The sequence below is a fragment of the Peromyscus maniculatus genome, chromosome 10, assembly GCF_049852395.1.
Source record: "Peromyscus maniculatus bairdii isolate BWxNUB_F1_BW_parent chromosome 10, HU_Pman_BW_mat_3.1, whole genome shotgun sequence".
In the NCBI taxonomy this organism is placed as follows: domain Eukaryota; kingdom Metazoa; phylum Chordata; class Mammalia; order Rodentia; family Cricetidae; genus Peromyscus; species Peromyscus maniculatus.
In genome coordinates, this window is record NC_134861.1 from 8,997,212 (window position 1) to 9,024,412 (window position 27,201).

General features: G+C 43.2%; 1 protein-coding gene across 12 annotated transcripts in view; it reads left to right on the forward strand.

The window, feature by feature from the left end:
- LOC102922011 (uncharacterized) overlaps positions 1–27,201 on the forward strand; it is a 134,190-nt gene that overhangs the window by 65,325 nt on the left and 41,664 nt on the right. For 5 of the 12 annotated variants that reach the window (XM_076545857.1, XM_076545861.1, XM_076545860.1 and 2 more), the window contains 9 exons: positions 314–350; positions 2,086–2,158; positions 6,431–7,489; positions 9,576–9,669; positions 11,714–11,787; positions 14,597–14,962; positions 18,346–18,518; positions 26,156–26,189; positions 26,521–26,658. In XM_076545857.1, the coding sequence (XP_076401972.1) occupies positions 314–350; positions 2,086–2,158; positions 6,431–7,489; positions 9,576–9,669; positions 11,714–11,787; positions 14,597–14,962; positions 18,346–18,518; positions 26,156–26,189; positions 26,521–26,658 (2,048 nt within the window). The remainder of the gene's footprint in view (positions 1–313; positions 351–2,085; positions 2,159–6,430; positions 7,490–9,575; positions 9,670–11,713; positions 11,788–14,596; positions 14,963–18,345; positions 18,519–26,155; positions 26,190–26,520; positions 26,659–27,201) is intronic. The other 7 variants (XM_076545858.1, XM_076545864.1, XM_042285666.2 and 4 more) reach the window with 5 other exon arrangements.

Below are 27,201 nucleotides of genomic sequence, written 5' to 3' on the forward strand. Positions count from 1 at the left end.
CGGATTCTTCTAATAACGTCATTTCCCGTCAGTCTGACGGTGTGCAGCGACAGTCACGGTCATTGTGCATGGCAGTTTACGTTTACGTAATAAATTTTGACAGGTTTCTTCTTTGATTTGAAAGACACAAACTAGTGGAAGTATGAGCTTTTGAAGAGTGGATTACCTACCACTAGAACTCTCTTGATGCACGGCTCCAAATTTATTCATACTACCAATCAATCGTCAGTTATACAGTTTTGATACATCGTACTTACCTCTTTTCTAGTATTTGATACTGCTGATTAACAACATATTTTTCCTCTCTGTTTAGAAGCAGCTGAAAGTACTGAATCCTGCTCTGTACTAAGGTAGGGTTTTAGAGATTAAGTACAGAAGAAATGAACTGGTGTTTGTTAGTGGTCTCTGGCTCACGGCCACATGGTGTGCCGGGCACTTGCTACCTCACAGTCTTCATGGCTTGTTTGCAAAGTATGCACGATGTCCGTCATCGCCCATTTTCCCCAGTAGGTGGCTCTCCCTGAGGGGCCCCCAATCCTGTAACTGCCAGGAAGCTGACCCCAGGCCTGTGCATTACAGTGTGTTTTCCTGCTCTTCTGCATAATTAATTGATAGACTCAAGAAACTGCTTCATAACGTAATTCACAAAGTCCAGACATGTGTGAGCTCACGTGCAGAGTGCTCCCCGCAAGCCTGGTGGTTCTCTAATCATGGTCTTAATAACTTTCCAGCCGCAGTCAGGACCAACGCCTGTTTTCACCAGAGAAGGATTTAGGGCAGATCTCAACCTGTGGCCATGGTGCCATCAATATCATACATAACAAAATCATGCAACTGCTGGAGAGAGATTATTTTTCTGGAAGCAAACCATTTCTACATGTGGAGAATGTTCAGCTAACAGTGTTTAAGCCTGTCCAGAAGCTATTTGAATTGCTTTTTTTTTTTTTTTTCAAGACAGGGTAGCTCTGGGCATCCTGGAACTCACTCTGTAGACCAGGTTAGACTCGAACTCAGAAATCCACCTGCCTCTTGTCTCCCAAGTTCTGGATTAAAGGCGTGTGCCATCACCACCCTTGCTTTTTTTTTTTTTTCTGACTCCCTATTTGTATCTCCCTTGAACTGCTACTGCAGTCCACTTCCTGAAATTCCGTCTAGTCTGTTCTCATCAACATGGAACACACTTGCTGCTGTTATTTTCCTGCATCCCTTTATCCTCACTTCCCACGGCTACGGATCCCTTTGCTTGTGCAGACCCTGATGAAAGTCCACACAGTGTCAGGGTTTTAGGGACTTACCTCAACACACGAAGTGGCAGCAATGTAATTTGACCTCATGTTCCTTAGGACAGTAGCCTTTATTTGTCATTCTGGAGGTCAGTGTTTTAAAGATGAAGTGTGTAAGACTATGAAAGTCCATTGAAGATGAGAGTGGAATTAAAAGGTGGATTCATGGTAGTTTTTAAGGATGGAGTTGCCACAAAGTGAGGCGATTTTAGAAGATCAGATTGCTTTTGGTAATGCTGATGAGTTTAGAATATCTGGGGTATATAGCATCGTAGTCATGATGATACAGGAATTTGGGGCATGTTTACTAAATTTGATATAGTCTCCTGCACTTGGTAAACTTCCCAAACTCCTAAATATTGCACTTCTATCTCTTACATTTCATAACCAAACCCATTTGACTTCAATCAAATAATATACTCATAATGATTTGATAATAATATTAGTAGTATAGCATTCTCTGGTTCCTATGAGAAATTACAAAATTGATTGTTTTTAACCTGTACATTTATTAAAGAGAATTGTTTTTTGTATGTGTTTAGCTTAAAATGGATTAAGACTGTCATTGATAAACATCCAAATCACATATGTTCTTCGTAAGACCAGTACAAAAACATCGCAAACTTCTCTCTGAGAAAAGTAGACAGAATAGTTACAGTTTAAATGAGTTGTTGAACATCAATATAGAGAAGTAGGTTTTCTACCTAACACAGTTTCAGGGTGCCTGACACAATCACAGATGAGGCAAGGCAGTTTTTAAAACACCAGAACTCATTTGTTATTATATATTTTCATTCTGAAGGTTCTCCACCAAACCTGATCGTAGTGACCCTGAGACCACAGCAAGGAAGGACGAATGTAATTTTGATACAAAGGTAAAATCCTTTGAGGTTAATCTTCTTCTGGGTGTGGATTGTTTTAGCATTTATTCTTAAATTCAATAATAATCTACTTATTATCCTTTTATACTAAAAGTTGGTCAGAGAAAACGTCCTACACAATTAGAACTAGTCAATGGTTTGTCCTTTGACCCCTCCCAAAGGGATAGGAAGTACTCTGAGACAGCAGGGGCTGAATGAAGAAACGGGAAGAAAAACACAGTGATGTGAATCTTAAACTAGGTAAACTTGCCCCACAATAAAGTTAAATTTGGGGGGATTTGTGGGACAAATATACCTTTGAGTCATTTTTTAAATGACACCAATACAACTTTTATTATACTCATACTTACAAAATATCCAGTCACAGAGCTGGAGAGTTGTTCAGTGGTTAGGAACACTTTCTGCTTTTGTAGAACTGGATTTGGTTCCCAGTACCACTCGGTGGCTCGCAACCATCTGTAAGTCCAGTTCCAGGGGTTCAGATGCACGCCCCTACGCCCCTTCCTTCCTTCCTTCCTTCCTTCCTTCCTTCCTTCCTTCCTTCCTTCCTTCCTTCCTTCCCTTCTTCCTTCCTTTTTTCCTTTGGTTTTTTTGAGGCAGGGTTCTCTGTGTAGCCCTGGCTGTTCTGGAACTCACTCTGTAGACCAGGCTGGCCTTGACCTCAGAAATCCACCTGTCTCTGCCTCCTATGTGCTTGGATTAAAAGCATGCATTGCCACCACCCAGCAACCTTTTTCTGACTTCTATAAGAATCAGGCACACATGTAGTGCACAGGCATGCATGCAGGCAAAACACTTATACACATAAAATAAATTTAAAAATTTTAATATAGTCACAACATAGTGATCAAGGAATTTTCTGGTGTCCCATGGTTCTAACTACCTAATGAGACATGTAGATTTTTATTCCTTCAGTGATTTTTTTGTTTTATTATCATATAGCGTTTTTAAAAGATTTATGCTATCATTGTGTGTGTGTGTGTGTGTGTGTGTGTGTGTGTGTGTGTGTGTGTGTGCAAGTGCGCATATGTGCACCAGTGTGCTCTTGCCCATGGAGGTGAGAGGGTGTTGGGTCCTCTGGAGCTGGAGTTAGGCAGTTGAGGAAGCTGCCTGGTGTGGGTGCTAGGAAACCAACCTCTGGAAGAATAGCCAGTGCTCTTAACTTCCCAGTCCATCTTCCCAGCCCGCACTGTGGTACTTTAAGGAAATTAATTATATCACAAGAAAAACAAGCATTATTTGCAGCATAGTAATGAAGGTGTCAGTTGTATTCCTGCATCCTATCTTCGGGGTGTTGATTATCAAACCAAGTGTCATACATGTGGTGGGAAGTCCATCCACTGAGCCACACTCTCAGCACTGGAGAGGACTCTTCATCTGTGACAATCAAAAAGAAAGAACATTTTAAAATGTAGATGTTGCATTTTTCTGTGCAGTTCAGATTTGTCCCCTCATAATAATGTCACCATGTTACAGAAACACATGTTGGCACATGTAGTGAGCCACTTAACAGTCATGGTATGTTCTAAGAGTCAGGGTCTGTCATCAAAGAATGAAAAGCAAGATGAGCTACAGAATCAACAAAACCTTCTCTGGATAGTACCTGTCGGTATTTTCAAGTATCCCTTCTAATAAAGTCCCTTGGTAGCACTCACAGAAGGTGTGACTGACATTAGTATTTATTCCTTTTCCCTCCTTTTAACTGGGCTGTTTGAGCCCAGATCCAAGTGTATGTAATCAGTGCTCCACCACATGGCTACCCCACCTCAACAGTGACAGCTAAATACTAACACAAAACTTGTTTCAACTTTGAAACTCAGGAATCCTCAGGATTATATTCTTCCAACACCCCAAAAGAATCCACGTGTAAAGATTTAGCATCTGTGAACACCACAGCTGAGTGTGTAACTGAGTAGTGCAGTGTGTCAGTGTTGGGTCTAAGTTTCCAATATTCAAACAGCATCTGGAAAGCATTTGAAGGCTTATAAATCTAAGATCGGAATGGTGATGGGTTTATGATTTTATTAGCTTTTTGTCTAATTTTTAACTTCCACAACATATGGAAAAGCTAGAGAGGGAGAACTATGGTCTGCTGTGAATATAGAATTAGGAAAACCACGGTGATTCTAAAATAGGGTTTCACACTTCTGACATCACAGTGATACTTTAAAATACATAAATTGGCAGACCCAGAGTCCCCCTAACTCTTTCTCCTCTCTCCAGACTTATTCATAGACCCGTGCAGCAGAAGAGTCTCCTCCCACCTTACCTCCAGTTCTCGGGGACTCCACCTCTTTGTGGGGAGGCAGGGTCTGCTAGCTCTTTCCTGCTGCCCTCTCACCCTTTCCTTCTTGCTCATCTCCATGCCTTTACATCACCCACCAACCCACAGAAGCAAACACATAGACCCCACAGCCATCACACTTGCCCAGGATCCAGGGTGCGCAGCAGCGACCATTGAACCAAACCAAACCAAACATGCAACCAGCGAAAATGAGGCCAAACATCTACACCAAGGAAAACCTCAAACATCACAACTCCAGATGCCTAGATCCCAGCACAAAAACACGAACAGGGACGGTCGACGCAATATGCCTCCTCCAGAAGCCAGCAACCCTATCGTGATAGGTCCCAAGAAAAGCAGTTTAGCTCAGGCACAAGGCAAGGACTTCAAAATAGCAATTATGAATATATTCAAGACCTTAAAGAGGATATTAATAGGTGTCTTAATGGAGATCGGAGAAATGCAAATAAACAGTTAAAAGAAATAATAAAAACAATACCAGACATGGAAGTAGAATTTAACAGCAGAATCATTAAGAAAACCCAAACTGAAATAAAACTCGAAATGAAAAACTTAGCATGTCAAACAAGAAGCTCAGAGGTAAGCCTCACCAACAGACTCAAAGACATAGAAGAGAGCATCTCAGGCGTTGAAGACAAGATAGAAGAACTGGGCAGCCCATTTAAAGAAAAGTTTAATCTAAAAATCATCCAGATACAAAACATACAGGAAAACAGGAATCAATAAACAATGCTCATTAATAATTTTCATTATAATTGGTCTCAATTCCCCCACAAAAATGACACAACACAGACTAACAGATTCTTTGGAACTGGGATTACATATGGTTATAAGTCACGATGAGGATGCTGGGAATTGAATGCTCTGGAAGAACAGCCAGTGCTCTTAACCACTGAGCCATCTCTCCAGCCTTCCATGGTTTGCCTCTTAATATCCTGAAATAGCATAGAAGCCAGCAGTAGGACAATCACCTCCAAAGTCATTTTCTTCTCATAACTAAAAGCACAGAGAAGACCTGGCATGTTTTCGATACTTGATAAATCAGTGTTCTTCAGCTTCTATTCTTGTTAAGGCTTGCATACTTCCTGAAGCTGTACCTCACCTGGGAAAACTTAGGAGACCATCATATTTGCAGGCTATTCAAACATCATATTAAAACTGTTTTCTTCTGCCGGGTGGCGGTGCATGCCTTTAATCCCAGCACTCGGGAGGCAGAGGCAGGTGGATCTCTGTGAGTTCGAGGCCAGCCTGGACTACCAAGTGAGTTCCAGGAAAGGTGCAAAGCTACACAGAGAAACCTGTCTTGAAAAACAAAAAACAAACAAACAAAAAAAAGAAAACAAAAGAAAAGAAAAAAATCCTGTGTTCTTCTCATGTTAATTTGTTTTTGCACACACGGTGTCACCATTTTGGAAGTAAATATCTTAGCTCTCCTACTATTCAGTTACTGATTTTCAGAGACTAAATGTCAGTGAACATCAGGGCTTGGTATTTAAAGAATGGTGAAATAAAAACTTTTAATGTGAGCATGTTCTTGTAGTATTTAAAATTACCTAACACATACCAAGTGAGTGTTCGTCTAAGTAGTAGTGACAGCGTTAAGCCTCCTGGGTCATGTTCTCTCCTGGGAGGACTGTAAACGAAAGGGTTTTTTTTGCATTTATTTAGTGGGGGGGGGGGAGCATGCACACGTGTCAGCACCCCGTGAGGATTAGAGAACAATTTGGAGGAGTTGGTGGTCTCTCTCCACTAGGTGGGTTCTGGGGTTGACCTCAGACTGTCAGTCTTTGGCGGCCAGCACGTTTATTTACCCTCTGAGCCATCTCACCAGCCCAGACTAGTTTGGTTTGTTAATTTTGCTTATGTGATTTTTGTGTAACTAAATATAGATTATGAAAAGCCAAATGGTACACGTTAAACCTTCTTTAATGTCTTTTTGTTCATGTCCTATGATTTCCAAGGATAAGTTAAAGAAACATCTCTTGGCACAGAGAGCACCCTCGAGTCAAGCCAAGCCGAGCCCTGCACCTTTACAACTCCAAGAGCAAGCGGAGGAGCCAGAGATGAACGCGGCTTCTGATGGAGAAGATACGTGTGGACCTTCAAGATCTGCCGAGGGGCAAGTGCTCAGGGGAATGTCGCTAGAAGGAGAGAAACTGGAGTCTAAAGATGCTCTACAACTTGTCGTGAACAAGCTAAGCCAGAAGCCTGGTGAGATTTGCGAAGCTGTCAAAATTGGTGTTCACCACGAGGAAGAGCGACCATGTGATGACTGGACAGGAAAAACACCCCTGAAGTCGGCCTCCCCTAAACCGGCCCGTGACAGCCTTGGTTGTGAGGACAGAGATGCAGCTGCAGCGCCGGTCTCTGTCCCACTGCAGACCTTTCCCGGATGGGAGGAAGGTGGCCTTGGAGATGTCTTTTCATCTCCCTCATCCTCTCAGGTCGTGGAGAACAGTGGCCAGTCAGTTACTAAATTTCCCTTAATGAAAAATAAATGTGAAAATAACAAGTCCGAAATGGAAGAATCCCTTCGTAAAAGTAAGGAGAAATCTTCTAAAAAACCAGAAAGTGGAAAGGCAGATGGTACATGCCCAGAAGTGTGTATGGGTGAAAATCAAGGAGGCCGTGAGTTCAAGGGCCAGTTGCAAAAAACTGTAAAACCAAAACGCATGGCCTGGCAGTTAGAGATCAGACACATGCCCAAGTCCAGCGAACCCAAAGGGCTTTCAGACTTCAAAGAAAAGACTCAGGTGAGCGAATTAAAAGGTTGGGGTGATTCTACCCTTCCCGACACTTACAAGAAAAGTAAAGGCGCATGGGACTTTACCCAGAAGCCCCTGCACAGCAAGGGCAAAGCCCCGCCGTGCACCCTGGGAACCGCCCGTGCCCCGCCTCCGGCTGGCAGGACAGCAAGCACTTTTGCAGATGAAGATCTTCAGGACTCGCTGTCCGACGATGAGTTCCACGTTCTGGAGGAAGAGATCCTGGCCTGGGAGAAAGTCCACCTCGAAAATGAGGTAGTTGCTCTTTTGCTGCTTTGAGTTTCATTCCGATTTTCTGTTAGTGAAAACTGTTTACTAGTAAAAATTGAGTTATGTGCATGTGATACTGTGTAGCCGTGTAGACTGCTCTGTTTTCTAAGCAATGGAACATAATGCCATAACATCAGCTCCTTAAACCACCTTGAGTGTCATTTGAGATACTAGGAAGAGAAGGTAGGTATGAATGAGCTCCTGGCATTTTGTAAACATTTAATAAGTAACTTGGTTTTGTTGTTGGTGTGTGTTTGTTTTTTTGTTTTTTTGTTTGTTTGTTTGTTTGTTTTTTGAGACAGGGTTTCTCTGTAGCCCTGGCTGTCCTGGAACAGTTTCCTGGAACTGTCCTCACTTTGTAGACCAGGTTGAACTCACAGAGATCCAACTGCCTTTGCCTCCTGAGTGCTGGGATTAAAGGCGTGGGCCACCGTGTTCTGTATCAATCTATATTGTTCTTAACATTCCTTTTTCTCTAGATTTGAAATACTTTGTGGTCTTTATGTAATGAAGAAAAATGCTATGACAGGTATAATATTTGCATGGTGGTTTAGGGTTTTTTTTAAGATTTATTTTTATTTTTAGTGTGTGTTTTTGCCTACACATATGTTTAACTGAAGTTATAGAAGGCTGTGAGCTACCACGTGGTGTAGATGTAACCAACCATCTTATTAAATAAGAAACACAGAACCAATGTAAAAAAGAAAGCCAAGAGGTCAGAGCTCAGAGCTAAAACCTTACCCTTCCTCCTGCGGTGGTCCTACCTCTCCAAACGAGACCTGCTTCCTGTGTATTTGTCTTTATATAGTCTTTCTGTTCTGCCTTCTCATTTGTTGTAAACCCAAACACGTGACTGCCTCATCATTGCCTGTAAGTACAGCCCTCCAGGTCTTAAAGGCGTATGTCTCCAATGCTGGCTGTATCCCTGAACACACAGAGACTTACCTAGCTCTGCCTACCAAGTGCTAGGATTATAAGTGTATGCCACCACCGTCAGGCTCTTGCTATGGCTCTAATAGCTCTGGCCCCTGGGCTACTTTATTTATTAACATACAATTAAAATCACATTTCAGTACAAATAAAATACCACCATAACGTGGGTGCTGGGAATTGAACCTGGGTCCCCTGGAAGACTGGTCAGAGCTCTTAACCACTGAGCCATCTCTTGAGTCCCTCTTAGGGGTTTTTAACATTACATGAAAGGTTTTCTTCCTACTTTCACATTAGTCAACCACCTCCCATCAGTAATTTTTCCACTACACATCTGGATTGTCTAAGCTCTTGTTTACCTAAATGAAGGTCTACCATCCTGTGCCTATATTCACTAAGGTGTTATCTAATACTTTTCATCATGGCAAATATGGAGCTGAATTACCAAAGCATGGTCAAGAGACCATGTTCTGGGTGTTCTCTGGGTATGGTTGACAGGTTAGTAACCCCAGCACTTGGTAAGGGTGAGGCAAGAGTGCAATGTGATGAGGCCACCAACCTCTACACATTGTGTTTGAAGTCAGCCTGAGCTACATAGAAAGATAATGTCTCAAAGACATGGAACTTTTTTCTGCCCTCATCTATATTAAGGGTAGTACACATCTAAATTTTATTTAAATTTTTTATATAGACATTGAATTCCAGTGCAAATACAAATCAGAGGCAGGGAACCTAAGTGCAGTTCCTTGTTGAGATGCACATGCCATCCAGTTTTGGTTCATCTCTATGACAGCCATGGACCCCACAATCAACATACAAGGCTTGGTTACCATATGAAGAAAAAGGATTGACTGCATCTAGAAACCATACGAAAGATGCTCCATAGAAATGTTCTGGAACTCAACATGCACTTAATTTTAAAATGATGGCTTTTGAAATAGGAACTTCATTAAGAAGTTATTAACGTGTATTGTCTTTGGATCTGGTTAATTTTGGTGTGTGATGTTTTTATTTCCAAGGGTTTTTTTTTTTTTAAATAACAAAGTAAAAAATAAAGAAAGAATAAGTAGGAAAACTTCAGATACCTTCTTATGAAATGATTGGGTCTTAGCAGGCTAATTATGGACATTAATTTTTTCAGAGTGTCTCTGAGGATCTGCTGAACAAGTGTGAGGGGATTTCATCTGATGCCACGGATCCAAAGAGGAACGATCTAGAAAACGAAGACACCGGAGGTAAGAGCAACCTGTCCTGAAAGTCACTGGGAATAGCATTCACCCGCTGAGTGACAGAAATGTGACCTACAGCCAAAGAAATGTGCCAACTAGATGCATAGAAAGGAAAGGACAAGAAAAGTGGGAATCGGGTGTCTGTCACTCTAGGACAAGCGAGAGCACCTCTAAATACTCATTATTAGTTCCGGGTCAAGATATGCTAAGATCTGAGGAAAGGTGGGACTTAGGGATGGAGGAAGGGAAGACAGGAAAGGCCAATAGTGCAGGTGTGGATCAGGGCACGAGGCTTTACTGCCCAGTGAAGGGCAGGGAATTGGAACCCTTCTTCACAAAGACAAAGACCAGTGCTTGGAAACACCGGAAGAGCTGGGAGACAGCTTCCGGCTTCAAACAGAACCAAGTTCTCTCACTCCTGTCTTCCCCCAGAGACCTAAGGTGCCAGGTCACACACAGCTGTGTTACATTTTAATAATAAACAAATTTAAATGTGTGTGGTCGGCCACATGGGTATACAGTTTAATGTTGGGGAAAATGTTATTTCACATTATTTCAAAGGCTTGAAAGAAGAAAAAGTAGGATTTGCCATAAAGAAATAAAAAAAGACATAGGTCTTTAGAAATGTTACCAGAGTTTAAGGTTCCTTTGGCAATCTTAATGTGAGTTTTCTGATAAAGGGGAACTTGAGGTCGGAGTCCAAAAGGAACGGTGAACACTTTGGAAGCAGGCTATTGTAAAACAAGGTTGCCAGTCTCTGGAGTCACCAGGCTGAACCACGTGGGCATGCACATGCAGAGCAGCAGATGTGGGGCTGTACTGTCAGTCAGTTTGGGCTCTTCTCTGACACCCAGTCTGCTTAGCTACATTTACTGCATCTATCCCGGTATCTGTTAATTCAGCGCCTTCATGAGTGCTGCGAAGCCTGAGGGCACTTTCCACTTACACTTGGGACCCTTGTTACTTTGTACATCGCTATCAACTTTCTCCAAAAGCACAGAGAGCAAGGTGTACATCTAAAAGACCCTGCATATAAAAGTCATGGGGTTTTGTTTGTTTCTGTGATGAATTGAACCATATCCAGTTTTCAAAGTGCATGGACTTGTATATTTGTTTCATAAAACTTGGTTCTCTGCTGTGCACTTGTGGATTTTAACTTTCTGGGAGTTTTCCTTCAATTCGGGCCTACATCACTAGCATGCTATTGCCATCTAAAACCTCACAGGCCCCTCACCTCCGCCTCTCAACAGCCGCTATGCTCTGTCTCTGTGAAAATGGCCACCTCACACTCTGAAACCCAAGTCCCCATGCCAGTGAAGCACATGGGTGTAGTCCCCATCAGTGAGGAACTCGGCCACATGGGAGGAAGGGAATTTGTCACAAAAAGAACAAGAACACTTGTGATGTAAGGAATAGGGTATTCACATATAAATGTGTAAAAACATCCTATTAATTTGGAAATCAGTAATTAATAACATGGTTGTCTAAAATGTATTGTTATGAGTCAAAAAGAAAAAAAGAAAAGAATGGTGTGATTGTGTTGGTTTCCTTCTCTCCTGCTTTCATGTTTTCTGAGTATCTTGTCCACAAAGTCAGGCCTTTGGGTTTGTAGAATCTTTCCAACACGGATGACAAGAAGCTGCTCTCACCTGAAGCACTGTTGTCAAGCATGGGGAGTCACAGTTTTCCCCATGTAGGAGAAGGCTTCATCAAGCCCAGGACCGCAAAAAGGGTGTGTGTGTGTGTGTGTGCGCGCGTGCGTGCGTGCGTGCGTGCGTGCATACACGTGTGTATGTGTGGATGTCTGTGTGTGTGTGAGAGAGAGCACATGTTTATATGTAAGTATCTGCGTATGTGTGGTTGTGTGTGTGTGTAGAGTAGCTGGCTTATCAAATATTTTCTAATAATACCTGCATATTAAGCTTGATTTAAAATTTTAATTTGGAAATTGAAAATAACCATTATTCTTTTAGTGTCATTCTTCTCATCTGTTTTAAGTGCTGCTCTTCTAAGTGAGTGGTTTTCTAAGAGAAATGTATATTTGTTACAGAGGACTCGGACTTTGAGGTGACAACCCAGTCAGAACACAAGAGTCTCGATGGCAGTGAAAATTCCCAGCTGCAAGTATGCACAACTTAATATCAGTGCTCATTAGTGTTTTCTTTGTGTCAGTAATGTGCCACACTCCAAAGGGCACTTTCATAATAACCTTTCCAAAAGCAATTTTTGTTTGTTTGTTTGTTTTTGTTTTTCAACACAAGGTTTCTTTATGTAGCCCTGGCTGTCCTGGCCTGGAACTCACAGAAATCCTCCTACCGCTGCCTCCCGAGTGCTGGGATTAAAGGTATGTGCCATGACTCAGAAGCAATTTTAGATCATATTTGGCATTTAATTTTTAAACATTTTAATTAGTTCTAAAATAGTGTACTGTTAGAAGCTGTAGTGAGTAAAGTTTGTTGCTTGAGTGCAGGCATTTTTCTGAGCATTTTCCCTTCGCCATGTTTAGCTTCCTCTCAGGATAGCAAGAGGTCAGCTCTGAGCCATCGACCTGTGTGGACCTGTGTGGGCCTGTGTGGACCTGTGTGGACCTGTGTAGACCTGTGTGGACCTGTGTGGACCTGTGTAGACCTGTGTAGACCTGTGTGGACCTGTGTGGACCTGTGTGGACCTGTGTAGACCTGTGTGGACCTGTGTGGGCCTGTGTGGACCTGTGTGGACCTGTGTAGACCTCTGTGGACCTGTGTGGACCTGTGTAGACCTGTGTGGACCTGTGTAGACCTGTGTAGACCTGTGTGGATCTGTGTGGACCTGTGTAGACCTGTGTGGACCTGTGTGGACCTGTGTAGACCTGTGTGGATCTGTGTGGACCTGTGTAGACCTGTGTGGACCTGTGTGGACCTGTGTAGACCTGTGTGGACCTGTGTAGGACCTTGTAGACCTGTGTAGACCTGTGTGGACCTGTGTAGACCTGTGTAGACCTGTGTGGATCTGTGTGGACCTGTGTAGACCTGTGTGGACCTGTGTAGGACCTTGTAGACCTGTGTAGCACACACCTAACAGTGATGTTCACTGTCAGAGATCAGGCCCAGTGGCTTAAACTCACTGATTCATATCTGCAATGGCTAGTGGGAAGTTCAAAGAGTTAATACTGTCCCTTAGTCAATAATTGCCTTCAGCATCTGTATTGAAGGAGATAGTAGGCATAAAGATAAGCCCATGCCTGCTGGGAGAAACCTCAACTGTAGTCAAGTGTATGAACTGTAAAAACAGTCACTTTCTGTGTGGTTCAATTTCACTGTTGTGAACTGATACATGCTACAGAGCTTTTTATTAATTAAATCTGTTCTTAGAACATTTCCTGCATGTTCAAAATGCACATTGCCCCTAACCCCCCCCCACCACCACCAGTCTACCTCCATTCCCAAAAATCTCTCACATCCATGTCTAGTCATGTTGTTTTGTGACCCACTGAGTTTTACAAGGGACCTCTGCTTGACCATGTTTCCTGAGCTACTGTTGATTCCCCATGGGCTTAGCTGTGGGTTCACAACTGAAAACCACAATTTCCCTTTTCCCAATAGTTAGCAGTAAAAGGTGGATGCCCTGAGTCCCTCCCCCTTCATGACTGATTATTGACAGGCCAGTCTTGTGTGAACCCAATGCAGGCAGCCCAGCTGTTGCAAGTTACTGATTGCATTGGTTGTGTTGAGTCTTGGGTGACACTTCATAGTCGTCACCCTGTATGTCAGTCTTACATTCCGTCTGCCCCTTTTTTCACGGTGTCCTCTGAGCCTTGAAGGGGGCATTATGAGTGCCTTGTTGAAGGCTGAGCACTCAGCACTCACTCACATTCACCATCTTGGGAAACCTTTGTATCCACCACTGTTCCTTGTGAGGACAGGCCCCTCTGACCAAGGCTAAGAGTGCTTTGCCCAAGGGTAGCATAGATATTTAGAACGAGGTTGATGCTGTGTGACCCGCTGTCTTCTGTGGGTGTTAGAGTACATTAAACCTTAATATCCAGAATCCACGTAGATGGACAAGTGGGTTGCTATGCGATTTAAATTACAACTTAGCAATTAATTTTTGTCTGCCTGGTGTTAGTGCTCTGGCTGTTGGTGATGTAAAGCTTTGGATTTGTCTTTTAATAGTTTCAGTCTCCCTAGGTCTTCACAGATAATGGATGAAACTCACAGGCATGGCTCACTTTTTGAGGCCCAGTGAGGTCAAATATTTTTACATAAGGGCAAATTTGTAATGTTAAAAATAAGTAATTCATCTTTGGTAAATTAACACAGAGAGGATTAATTAATAATTAACTCATAATTATTTTTAATTATAATAATTAACTCATAATTCATTGTTTTGTCCAAACAACAGTGACTAACCTGACTTTTCCAGTTCATATTGGTTAAGTCAATTATTTTTTAATTACTTTTTGCTGTGGATATCACTCTGTATGCTATGAATGTGTTGCTCTGATTGGTTAATAAATAAAGTGCTGATTGGCCAGTAGCCAGGCAGGAAGTATAGGCAGGACAAAGAGAGAGGAGAATTCTGGGAACAGGAAGGCTGAGTCAGGAGTCACCAGCCAGACACAGAGGCAGCAAGATGTAAAGATACCAGTAAGCCATGAGCCACATGACAAGGTATAGATTTATGGAAATGGGTTAATTTAAGATGTAAGATCTAGCTAGCAAGAAGCCTGAGCCATTAGGCCATACAGTTTTAATTAATATAAACCTCTGTGTACTTATCTGGGTCTGAGTGGCTGCGAGCCTGGGCAGGACTGGAAAAAAACTCCAGCTACAACTTTTTAAAAAAATTACTACCCAAGTGATTTCTGACATCTAAACATATATTAAGAAATTTAAATGCAAAATATAAATTTATTTCTAACTATTTTTTCATCTATATCCTGTGGCTCCTGAAGGATAAAGGCCTTTCAAAGACATGCCCCCAAACACAAAACACATTTGCAGATCCAGCCAGGCCAACAAACCCTCAGTCTCAGAAGGAAAGCAAACACAGGTACCCTCCACCTTTGCATCTGCAGAAAATGTCTGAAGACCCCGAAATAAACAAGAAGTGTGATGGAGAGTGTGCACCTGTACATCCAGAAGTTCCTTCAGCGAGAGCACATGAGAAAATGTCTCTCGCTCGGGATGTAACAGGGAGTAATCGAGAGCCACACAGATGCAGCCGTGAGTTACAGCACACAGTTGGGGATGTGTCTGCAAACATCTGTCCTGACAAAGAACCACTCCTGGGTAGCTATGGGGGAAGAACTCAGTTCAAGGTAATTACCTGTAACCTCAGCAAGTAATCTGCCTGATGTGAGGGTAAAGTAAAGGTATGTCTGGAGTGCATGTCTGAGGTCACATGGACTTCCCCAAACGTGAGAAAAGGAACACTAAGCATGTTCTCCATCTCTTCTACGCTCTTGGTCCAAGCATGTGCTTGCCAGCCATCCTGTGCGTTTGCTGAGTGATTAAGGCAATCACAGTTTGCACACAAACAAGGGTTTGCTTGTGATTCTGAAGACAAGATTATAAAGTCCCCGGAAGTGTTAGAACTGAAATGTAAGGAAGTAACATGCTTGATACTGACATGCTAAAGGTAGGAACTGGAAATTAGCTATTGGACAGAGCCCAAGCCTAGTAAACTAAAGGGCACAGGGGCTTACATACTTCAAAGAAATAAATTCTGTGGCTGAAATTAAACAAAACACAGAGGCTGTAGAGATGGCTCGGTTAAGAGCACTGGCTGTTTTTTTAGAGGATGAAGGTTCAATTCCCAGCACCCACATCTTGAGGATCTAACACCCTCTTCTGGCCTGCTTGGTTGCCAGGCATGTGGTACATAGACACACATGCAAGGAATAAATATATATAATACCCATATACATAACATAATAATTTTAATCACAGTGTTTCTGCAACTAAAGACATTGATAAGATAATATAACTAATCCAGGGATTGCCTGACGGCTGCAGTGGCAAATGGATTTCTCTGAGTTCAAGGCCAGCCAAGGCTGCACAGTGAGATCCTGTCTCAAAAAAGAAAAAGAAAGAAAATTCCACTTTCAAAAAGATGCTGCTATTCTTGTTTTCAAAAATCCATTTCACTAATTTTTGCTGATGAAAAGCTTCCGTACAGATTGGCATGGTAGTCCATGCCTTTTACCCCAGCACATGGGAGACAGAGGTAGACAATCTCTGTGAGCATGAGGCCAGCCTGGTCTACATAGCAAATTCCAGGATAGCAAGGGCTACATATGAGATACATACATGTGTCTCAAACCAAACAAAAGTTTCCCTAAACAGTGGGATTATGCATGTATGAAACTGCTTCTAGGGAGAGATGGTTTCTACTGTCTAAATAATAAAAGTTAATGGAAATATTTTCAGGATGATTTTTCACTAATCAATTTCAATCTTTCTTTCCCAGTAGCACATGACCTAGAAAATAAATTTATTCCATGTCATGTGATCTTTTGACTTAAGATAAACACAGAGGAGTATGGTACTATCAGCTTTTGATAGATGGACTTGCCTTGGCTAAAGCATAAATTACGTGGACAGGTGGACCCAAGAGGCGGGTTGAGCAATCGATGGGAACTAAGCAGTGAATAAGAAGAAATAAAAATGTCTCTAAGTCTGACAAATTCAGACCAACACAGTCACAGTCTTTGAGCTTTGCTGTGTGCAAACTAGACATTTTCCGTTCAGACCGTTGGAAGCTGTAATTCCCACAGAACTACTCGGTAAAACTTTGAGAGCAGGTGTATACACTTCCACAGTTTAGCATTAACCAAAAAACTGTCTTTGTTAAAGTGTCCCATTTGTCATGTTCCCTAGTAAAGATAGTTTCAGAATGTGTGATTTTTTGTTGTTGTTGTTGTTGTTTTGTGTGTTTTTTTTGTTTTTGTTTTGTTTTGTTTTGTTTTGTTTTGTTTTGTTTTTTGAGACAGGGTTTCTCTGTGTAGCTTTGTGCCTTTTCTGGATCTTGCTCTGTAGACCAGGTGATTTTTATAGTATATAAGAATATACATCATCAACCAAAAAATATATTTGATCCAGATGAAAAGGTTCTGAGATACATTGAATTGTTAAGATTCATGAAAATCTAGAGATATATTGGGAAAAAACAAAGGTAGATGAGACATTTCCCCTCCTAAGGAAACATTAAAATATTTTGCAGATTTGCAGCTCCCAGGTTGATCTGAGTGGGACAGGGAGGGGACTGAAGAAAAGACAGACAGGGAAAGCTGTGATCGGGTGATGGCTCTTTGGTGGAGAGGCCGGAGCACTAGATGCTTAGTGCATTTACACTGGACAGCTGAACAAGGAGGCGAGATTATTGCATACAGCTGACATCAGATAAACAAGGAGCCAGGGGTGGGGGTCACAGCTGGACCAAGGAGGCAGGTTTAGCTGTCTCAGTAGGAGCAGACTCTGTAGGGAGCAGTCTCCAGGCCCTCAGAGGGGGGAGAAAGCTATGGAGGATATTTTGTGTGCATACTGTCAACATTCACACACAGATTCCTTAGGAAGGCTTTGCCGTCCTTCTGAGCCTAACCCAGGGAAGGTTTTTCACTCCCATGGGGCTGAGGCACTGGACATGGCATGTCAGTGTCTACAAAACACATTCACCAGTGTCAACAACACAAATCCACTCAGGATTTCATTCACTCAGGGCTTCCTCCACGACTCACACAAATTCACAGCTCTTTAATTCAACTGACTAATGGAGTTGTTGGGTCACGTATCTGACCGAGCATTGCGGGATTGCATTGTGTCTTGTGGTGTTGTGAAATGCTACCTAATGGTCCCTAAGAGCTTTGAGTGAATGGGTGCAGCTAAAGCAGGAATGAGTTGGGTCTGTCTCACTTGTGAAATATAGTTGGTGCCTGTCCTGTTTGGGAGGCATCTCCTTCCCAGAGTGTGAAACAGTTGGCTCAGCAGCGTCACCTACTGCTCAGCAGCAAGACTGGGCACTTCCTTTTCAGTGAGCACCTTCAGTTTTTTGTTTTTTTTTTTTTTTGATGACCTGTAAAATGTTTTAAAAAAGTCAAGGTTAAAGGGGGAGAGAATGGCCGTGCATGGAGGAGACACTCATTTCTCTGACTGTCTCATGAGCAACCTTAGCATCAAATCCTGAAGGTGACGTGTCTTCTCCTCTCCTTCCATCAAACAGGCAGTGAAAATGCTAGATGGCTGAGAGTGAATGCAAAAAGACCCAGAATTAAGAACGCCCATTTTTGAAGTTTATAGAACTCCACTTTTTTAGATCAAACAGAAATAAAGCAGAATTCACGCAAAGTATTCAAATCTCTCATGCTAAAATTAAACAAAGCAAAAGTGTTTTTAAAAGATGTCTATTTTTACTTTATAAATATTTTGCCTGTATTGCACTTGGTGTGTGTAGTGCCCTCAGAGGACAGAAGAGGGTGATGGATGCCCTGGGACTAGGGTTACAGACTTTGTGAGCTGCCATGTGGGTTGGTGCTGGGAACTGAACCAAAGACCTCCACAAGAGCAGTAAACGCTCTCAACCCCTGCGCCATCTCTCCAGCCCTCCAGAAATCTTTTTATGCACTAAAATCACGCGGTAAGAGCCAAGTGATGAGAACAATAAAAGTTAGTTTTCTTGAACAGTAACGTTTATCCTTGCCTCCAGCTTACTTCAAACATTGAAGAAATGAGCAAGAAGCAGTGGAGTCCGGAATTGGGAGTCTCGGAGAACCCGTGTCTTACGGTCACTGACTATAATGACAACGGGTTGATTGTCAAAAGGAAAAGTGGAAGGACCGAGAAGCTGCTTCCTCCTGAGGAGGAAGATGAACTTGCTAAGTAAGATTGTAGGAATAGTTCAAAGTCAATCATCACTCTGTCCTAAAATTAATCCTGATCCGGGCTAATATGCACAATTAACAAATTTTACACTTCTGCTAGGACTATTCAGGTTCTGCACGGTTATCAGAAGAATGTAAGTAATTTGATACTACTTATCCAATTACATTGGTAAGTATTTTTTAAGCAGTGCGGGTTGACTCACGTGCAGTGACGATCCTTCCAGTTCACTGTTATTTAACGACACTGCCGAGCAGAGCAACTGAGGGTGATTGATTGAGTAGAGCGTGTACCAACATTTTCTTTGGTGTCATCCTTTGAAGCTAAAATCTTCATTTCTAGAGCAGGGTCCTTCTGAGACAGGAAGATATGGCTTGGAAACACATAAAAACCATATGTTAAGGACATTTATTATATATCATACGCAACACGAATAGGTGAATACATAGTCATTATATAATGTGAACACAAAGACATATTATTAAAATGTTTATATAAATATTTTATATATCCATAAGTATGGATGGGTACTTGTGCTAGAATTGTTAGTTCAGAGTGTGCTTATCAATAAGGATGTATTTATAGTTTTATGTCCACAAAATACTGTAATATGTAACTATTTAAGAAATGAGCTCTGTCCCAGAGAGAGACAGCTCAGCAACTAAGATCACTGGCTACTCTTGCAGTGGACCCAGGTTCAAGTCCCAGCACCCACACAGCAGCTCCCAACTGTTTGTAACTTCAGTTCCAGGGGACACAGCATCCTGGCATTCACAGGCACCAGGCACACAAGTGGTGCACAGACAGACATGCAGGCCAAGCACCTACACACATAAACTAAAGTGAGTTGTCAAGCTGACTCAGACGTCCCAGGCCTCCCAGTAACTCTACAGAAACTCTTCGCTTTAACTGCATGTTGTACAGGGTGAGACATGGGCATCTAGTTCCCTTCCTCTGTGTTGAAATCCAGTTGTTCCAGCACCATTAACTGAAAAAACTTCCTTTCTCCCATGTGTGCTTTGGGTACCTTTGTCAACACTCAGGCGGCAGTAGCTGAGGGTTTTCTTGTGGTCCTCCATCCCATCCCATCCCATCCCATCCCATCCCATCCCATCCCATCCCATCCCATCCCATCCCATCCATCCCATCCCATCCCATCCCATCCCTTCCCATCCCATCCCATCCCTTCCCATGGCTTTATCTTTCTTTTTCGTTGTCAATGTGGTGCTTTTTCTGTTCCTATGGCTCTATGGCATGTTTTGTGACACCTTCGGCATCATCTTTTCTGTTCAGGATTTTATTATTCTGGGGTCTTTCCCAATTCCCCATCATTTTAAACTTTTGTCTGTTTCTGTGAAGAACGTCTTAAAATTTGTATTGAGATTGTATCAAATCTATATGTTTTTACTGTTATTGTTGTAATACAGCCCTTTTCACAATATTATTACTGTCAACCAGGAATACAAGGGGGCTTTCTGTTATAGAATTCATATGCCTTCCCAATGAGAAATCACTCCACAGCTTAGAGATCAATAAAGGAAAACCTCTAATAATCATGCACAGCTAGATCTGACTGACACACAAAATGAACCAGCCCTAACAGAAACCCCCATCAGCTTATATGGTTTCATGGCCCCAAGTTATACTTTGAGTTTTACAGAGACGGAAATTTCAGTTTGGTTGTTTGGATAAAATTTACAATGGAAAAATATTGCCGTCGTCATCCCAAGACAGACCAGGGATGTTTTTCCTGCCCAGCTGTTAACCAGGGTCCTCCCTCCTGCCCAGCTGTTAACCAGGGTCCTCCCTCCTGCCCAGCTGTTAACCAGGGTCCTCCCTGCTGCCCAGCAGAATCACACTAATAGGAGAACTGGGAGTGCTCCTTTAGCTAGTTCCACTTTGTGTGAGTCACCATTTCCTGAGCAAGTTTAGTGGATCCTTTTAACACCAACTAATTACTCTGTTTCTCCTGTATCTTTCCATCTTCTTTCATGTTCAATTTCCTTCTTATGTCTCTCATCCCATTGAAAAGATATTGAGGCAACTGGAATGGGATTGTTTTTCTGATTTCTTTTTCAACGTGTTCATTTTCTTGGTGAACTATTGTAGGGAGCTACTGGTTTTTATGTTGATTTTGTGTCCTGACACTTTCTGGAAATGTTATTGTATCTAAAAGGTTTCTGTTGGGATAAAAAGAATCTTTCAAGATGATTACTTAGTCTACAAATCAAAATGATTTGCCCTCTTCCTCTCCTGCCAAAAGCCCTTATGTCTGGCTTGCTACATTATCCTGTCTAAACTCAAGGATTATGTTAACTAAGATGGTTGCTGACTATAGAGGAAATGCACTCAAGTTTTCCCCATTTTGTGGAATGATGTTCAAATACAGTCTTTATTGTGTTGAGGTACATTCCTTCGAGGCTTTTATCGTGAGGGATGTTGAACTTTGACAGAGGGCTGCTGCATCTGTTGAGATGATCAGGTGAATTCTGTCTCTGGGTATCTTGGGATGTATTACATTTGTTGATTTATGTTATGTTTTTGATTTTTGTTTTTTCGAGACAGGGTTTCTCTGTGTAACTTTGCACCTTTCCTGGAACTCACTTGGTAGCCCAGGCTGACCTCGAACTCACGAAGATCCTCCTGGCTCTGCCTCCCGAGTGCTGGGATTAAAGGCGTGCGCCACCACCGCCCAGCGATTTATGTTGTGTTTGCAAGCATTTTTACTGAGAATTTTTGTGTCTGTGTTCATCAGGACAATTGATCTATAATTTTGATTGTTTATTCATTTGCTTATTTTTTTTTCTCTGATTCTGATGCCAGGGTAATAATACCAAACATAGGTCATCAGCAATTTTCACTCCACTTTATTTTTAAGTAACAGTATGAGGTCCATGTGCTAGTCCTTATTTGAGTGTTTGGTTGATTATGCATGGATTCAGCCTGGTCCCGTCCTTCCCAATGCTGACTCTTTTTTTGTCTATTTTTCCCAGTATTTTATTGCAATTTTTACAATGCATGCCAGAACTATTACTAAAATCCTCACCCATTCACTGAAACACAGTTGCAGGCTTCTTTAGGCTGATATTTTGCCTCATTTATTTCACAGCTTTAACATGAGGCCCAAGATCTGAACCTGGAGCTTGCCCTCTAGACTCCTGGGTTTGGCCTGGCACCCGTTGCTTCCCCAGCAGTCAGGACTGACCTTTGGACACACCCCATATATCTCAGCCCAGCTTACTGGAGTCTACCCTGATCTGCTGTCCTGCTGAGAGACCCTTCACTAACCCCACCAGCCTCTCCACTCCCTGTCACTCTGTTCATGGTCTTGACTTGATGTTGGTAGGTCCTGTGGTCTAGGGGGTTTGCATTTCTTCTCAATTGTCAGCAATTTAGAATTCCAAAGTATTTGCTGGTCATCCTGTATTTTCTTGGTATCTATTACAATGTTACTTTCCGCCATCTCTGGTTTTAAGAATTTGGTTTCTTCCTGTTTCTATTGGTTGGTTTGCCTAATGGCTTGTCAGGATTGTTCATCATTTCAAAGAAACAATTGTGTGTCATTGGATCTTCATAGTCTTTTCATCTCCATTGCATTAATTTATGTCCTAAACTTCATCACTCCCTTTCTGCTGCTGGTTTGGGGTACTTTGTGACTGTTCTCTGTTGTGGATATCGCTCTATATAAATAAAACACTGATGGCCAATGACCAGACAGAAAGTATAGGCGGAACAAGGAGAGAGGAGAATTGGGGAAACAGAAAGAAGGGGGGAGAGAAACTACAGCCACCGCCAGGACAAGCAACATGTAAAGACGCCGGTAAGCCACCAGCCACGTAGCAAGGTATAGATTTATAAAAATGGGTTAATTTAAAATATAAGAACAGTTAGCAAGAAGCCTGCCACAGCCATACAGTTTATAAGTAATATAAGCGTCTGAGTGATTATTTTATACATGGATTGTGGGACTGCAGGGCTTGGTGGAACCTGGAGAGAAGCCCTCCAGCAACAGTTCTCCTAAAATGTGGGGGGTCCATTGCTACTTTCTCTCCCTCTGCCTCTCTGAAACTGGTCACATGTAGCCAAGGCTGGAACTACAGACTTACACCATGTTGACATCTTGAGGACTGCATCAGCTTCATGCATGCTGAGAGAGCACTCTCCACAGCACTGGCTCCGTGCATGCTGAGAGAGCACTCCACAGCACTGGCTTCCTGCATGCTGAGAGAGCACTCTCCACAGCACTGGCTCCGTGCATGCTGAGAGAGCACTCCACAGCACTGGCTTCCTGCATGCTGAGAGAGCACTCTCCACAGCACTGGCTCCGTGCATGCTGAGAGAGCACTCCACAGCACTGGCTTCCTGCATGCTGAGAGAGCACTCTCCACAGCACTGGCTTCGTGCATGCTGAGAGAGCACTCCACAGCATCAGCTTCGTGCATGCTGAGAGAGCACTCCACAGCATCAGCTTCGTGCATGCTGAGAGAGCACTCCACAGCACTGGCTTCCTGCATGCTGAGAGAGCACTCTCCACAGCACTGGCTTTGTGCAGCACCTTTCGAGAATGGCGCCGGCCACGCTGACAGCATTCCCAGCACACCTCCACGTTCATCGCCCTGCTCCAGTTTTTCCCCTTTGGCGTCTTTCTTTCTTTCTTTTCTTTTCTTTTCTTTTTTTCCTTTCTTTTCTTTTCTTTTTTTTTTTTTTTTTTGCTATAGATGAATGCTTTTTTATTTTATAATTTAATTTTATATATCAGCCACGGATTTCTTGTTCTCCTCCCCCCCCCCCCCCCCCCCCGCCTTTCCCCCAGCCTACCCCTCATTCCCATCTCCTCCAGGGCAAAAACTCCCCTGAGGACTTCGATCAACCTGGTAGACTCAGTCCAGGCAGGTCCAGTCCCTTCCTCCCAGACTGAGCCAAGCATCCCTGCATAAGCCCCAGGTTTCAAACAGCCAACTCATGCACTGAGCACAGGACCTGGTCCCACTGCCTGGATGCCTCCCAAACAGATTAAGCTAATCAACTGTCTCACCCATTCAAGGGCCTGATCCAGTTGGGGCCTCCTCAGCTATTGGTTCATAGTTCATGTGTTTCCATTCGTTTGGTTATTTGTCCCTGTGCTTTATCCAACCTTGGTCTCAACAACTCTCGCTCATATAAATCCTCCTCTTTCTTGCCAATTGGACTCCAGGAGTTCCACCTGGGGCCTGGCCGTGAATCTCTGCATCCGATTCCCTCAGTCATTGGATGGGGTTTCTAGCACAACAATTAGGGTGTTTGGCCCCTTTGGCGTCTTTCTGTGCGCTGTCTGGCTTGTGGATTGGCATCGCATGGTTCACCCGTTAGTACCAATTTGTCCAGCTACTGACACAGCACATGGGTATAAATGGGGACGGTGTACTGTCCTCAGTGGCTCCTCAGTAAGCATCTGTTACAGAGCCGGACAGTGCACGGGACACACAGGTCCCTGGAGAACTTTTTCTCAGAAAAGCAACAGAGAAGTGGGTGGACAACGGTAAAGAAGGGAGTGGAGCTGAAAAGCATTTCTTTTTCCCTCTTAAAATGGAGCTTTTTTAGGAGATATTTGCATGAGGGTGGAAATGATCCAGTGGAGCGGGCAGTGAATGCAACTGAAATAGTTGGATGACAAAGTATTTGAAATCTTGATACATTATATCAGGCTAATAGTAAACTGTAATTTGAGCTTGTATAAATGTGAACACATGTGCGTGTGCGTGTGCGTGTGTGTGTGTGTGTGTGTGTGTGTGCGCGCGCATGCGCGCGCACAGAGAGAGAGAAAGAGAGAGAGAGAGAGAGAGAGAGAGATTGTTTTTGTGAAAATGGATCAGAAATGGAATGCTACTCTATTTGCCAAATGGAATGACGACATAAAACTAAGCTGTGGGCTGTAGAGACGGCTCAGTGGTTAAGAGACTGCTCATGTAAGGAACCCAAGTGTGGGTCCCAGAACCCACACAGGCAGCTTACAACAACTCCAGTTCCAGGGTGTCGGGTGCCCTCCTTTGAACTCATCGGACACCTGCACTCAGGTGCACATACTCCACGTAGACATGCACACACATGTGCGCGCGCGCACACACACACACACACTATATATATATATATATATATATATATATATATATATATATAATTTAAATTTTAATTTAATTTAAAAATCAGATGTTAAAAATAAGGCTGTAAAGTTATAAAACAACTGTAAAATAACTTTTATAAAACAACAGAGTATTAAGACACTCAAGGCATACTACGAACCTAATCATCTCCTATGTGTTTTAAGGATCATGGTGAGTAGCCATGGTTTTGTAGGCCACCCTTGAATGTGAGGTTTTTTGATTTAGAGGTTGTTGTATGCATTCTGGAGATGACGGAGATTTTCCTCATGTGCAGTAGCTAAGTAAACTGTTAACAGTGTGTCAAAGATTATTGTTGAATAATAAAGTCACAACATACGGAACTGTCTTCCTGCTTACAACAGTTCCAACAGTGCTGTTGCTGCGCATTGAGCGCTGAGCAGGTGTCTAAGGGGTGATGAGCAGTTAGTTCAACTGATAAAGACACATGTTGAAGAATTTTTTTAATGTAACTTAATTTCACTGAAAGTAGAATGGCAGGTTTGCCCCCTCCCCCTTTTCCTAGATTCTGTTCGTTTATCTGTGTTCTTCAAGCTTTGATGACAGTACTGAACCTAGGGCCTCATGCCCGCCAAGCACGCACTCTGCACTGAGCGCCATCCCAGGTTTCTGTCACTTTTTTTAAAAGCCATCAAACAGCCTGTCTGGGCCTCCCAGGCTGACCTGGAAATCACGCTGCCGTGTGCAGCTGAGCTTACAAGCCTATGACCCCATGCAGAGTCCAACCTTTTCTGTAAACTGCGAGATTCTGAAGCTACTGTTTGTATATGTCCACAAAGGACATGCAAACACGGATTCATTTGCTGCTCTATCACTTCACAGTGCATGTTGCTTTCACAGCGTGTTGTGGCATGTGCTGTTTATGATTTAAACGATATCATCCAACCCCAGCCGTTCTGAGGTTCAGTTCTGAACCGGTCGGCTCCCTGTGTGCACTCACACGGTGGCTTGCCCTTCCCTTGTCCCCCTCCTTCCTTTACAGGCTATCTAGTACATTACCACACCGACTGTGAGGGAAAGAACAGCCGTGACACACAGAGTGCTTAGAGTACCGTGCACCGACTGCACAGAGAGCGCTAACCCCCGTTACAGGAGCCACTGCCTGGGGAATGGTACCGCCCACCATGGGCTGAGTTTCCCCACACTATTCAATGTACAATCAAGACAGTCCACTGTGGACATGACCTCAGGCCAGCCTGACTTGGAAATCCCCCACCGAGATTCTCTTCTCAGGTGACTCCTGGTTATGTCAAGTTGACAATTAGAACTATCACACGTTCTATTATTCTTTGTCCCTTAAGTTCTGTTTATAGTTGAATCTGCTTTATAGGAAAGGATTGTACTTTAAATCAAATATAATTGTTATGGACATGTGAAGTAAATTACTGCAGAGATAGTTATTTTTTAAAAAAAAAAAAAGACAGTGTTTGTGTTTTATATGTTTAACGTTTGCCTAAAAAGATTTTAATTTTTTTTAAGGCTGACAAAGAGACAAGCTGAAGAAAAGCACAAGGTACTGTAAGTGAATAATCCGAAGCATAGTTTGATTGGTTGTAGGAGTAAAGCAGACCCCGGGGACCTGGGCTGCAGGCTGAGTGACATCCCACTGCGGGGAGCTACAGCTGTCACGGCTGCCATCGGCATCACCATAACCCTGAGCACCGAGGATGCGAACCTCAGCCTCCCAGTGCCCATCCCCGGTGCTGCCCACCCCAAGCCTGCACCGTGGGTATCTGGTAGGGAGTCAGGTCTGTGAGTCCTCACGAGGGCAGTGTCTGTCTTACAGACATAGTCATGTCAAGGAAGGTTTGGAAACAACACCGGGTTTTATTATGTGAAAATAGGAGTTTCAGCCAGAGGAACAGGACAACGCTTCTGTGTGCCAGGCTGCCAAAAAGAGTGACCCAGGAAGCCACTCCTCCCTGACGGTGATGGAGACTGATGCTGAGGAAGGAAGAGGGATGGAAGATGCAGATTTCCAGGTCCTGGTGGTTTCAGTTCAAGGCAGTAAATGCATAGCAGATCTTACCCATTGTAGAGACTGTCCATGGCCCAGGATCCTTCACACAATTCCCCTGCAACATTAGTAGAATCATGAGCTTGCAGGCAGGAGAATGAGGAGTTGGAGAATGTTCCTGCAGTTGGCTGAATGAGGCTGTAAAGGCCCAAAGTCAGGCAAAGGTTTATAGTGTCTACATCTGGTGACCCTGTGGACATCCACTATAGCATCCCAGTGTCTGTGTCTGGTGATTGTATAGACGTCCACTACAGCATCCCAGTGTCTGTGTCTGGTGACCCTATGACATCCACTACAGCATCCCAGCCCCCTATGCAGGTATGAGCGATAGAGGGGTGCTGTGAGCCAGGGTACAGAGGAACAAGCTAAACAGGAAGACCAAGTGTGTACCTGGGCTGTAGGCCATGATTCTGCAGGAGCTTCCTCCTTGCCTGAGACAAAGAAGAAGGCAGTGGAGAGGATGAGGAGAGTCAAGTGAGACCCTGAGTTGATAGCCACCCCAAAGCCC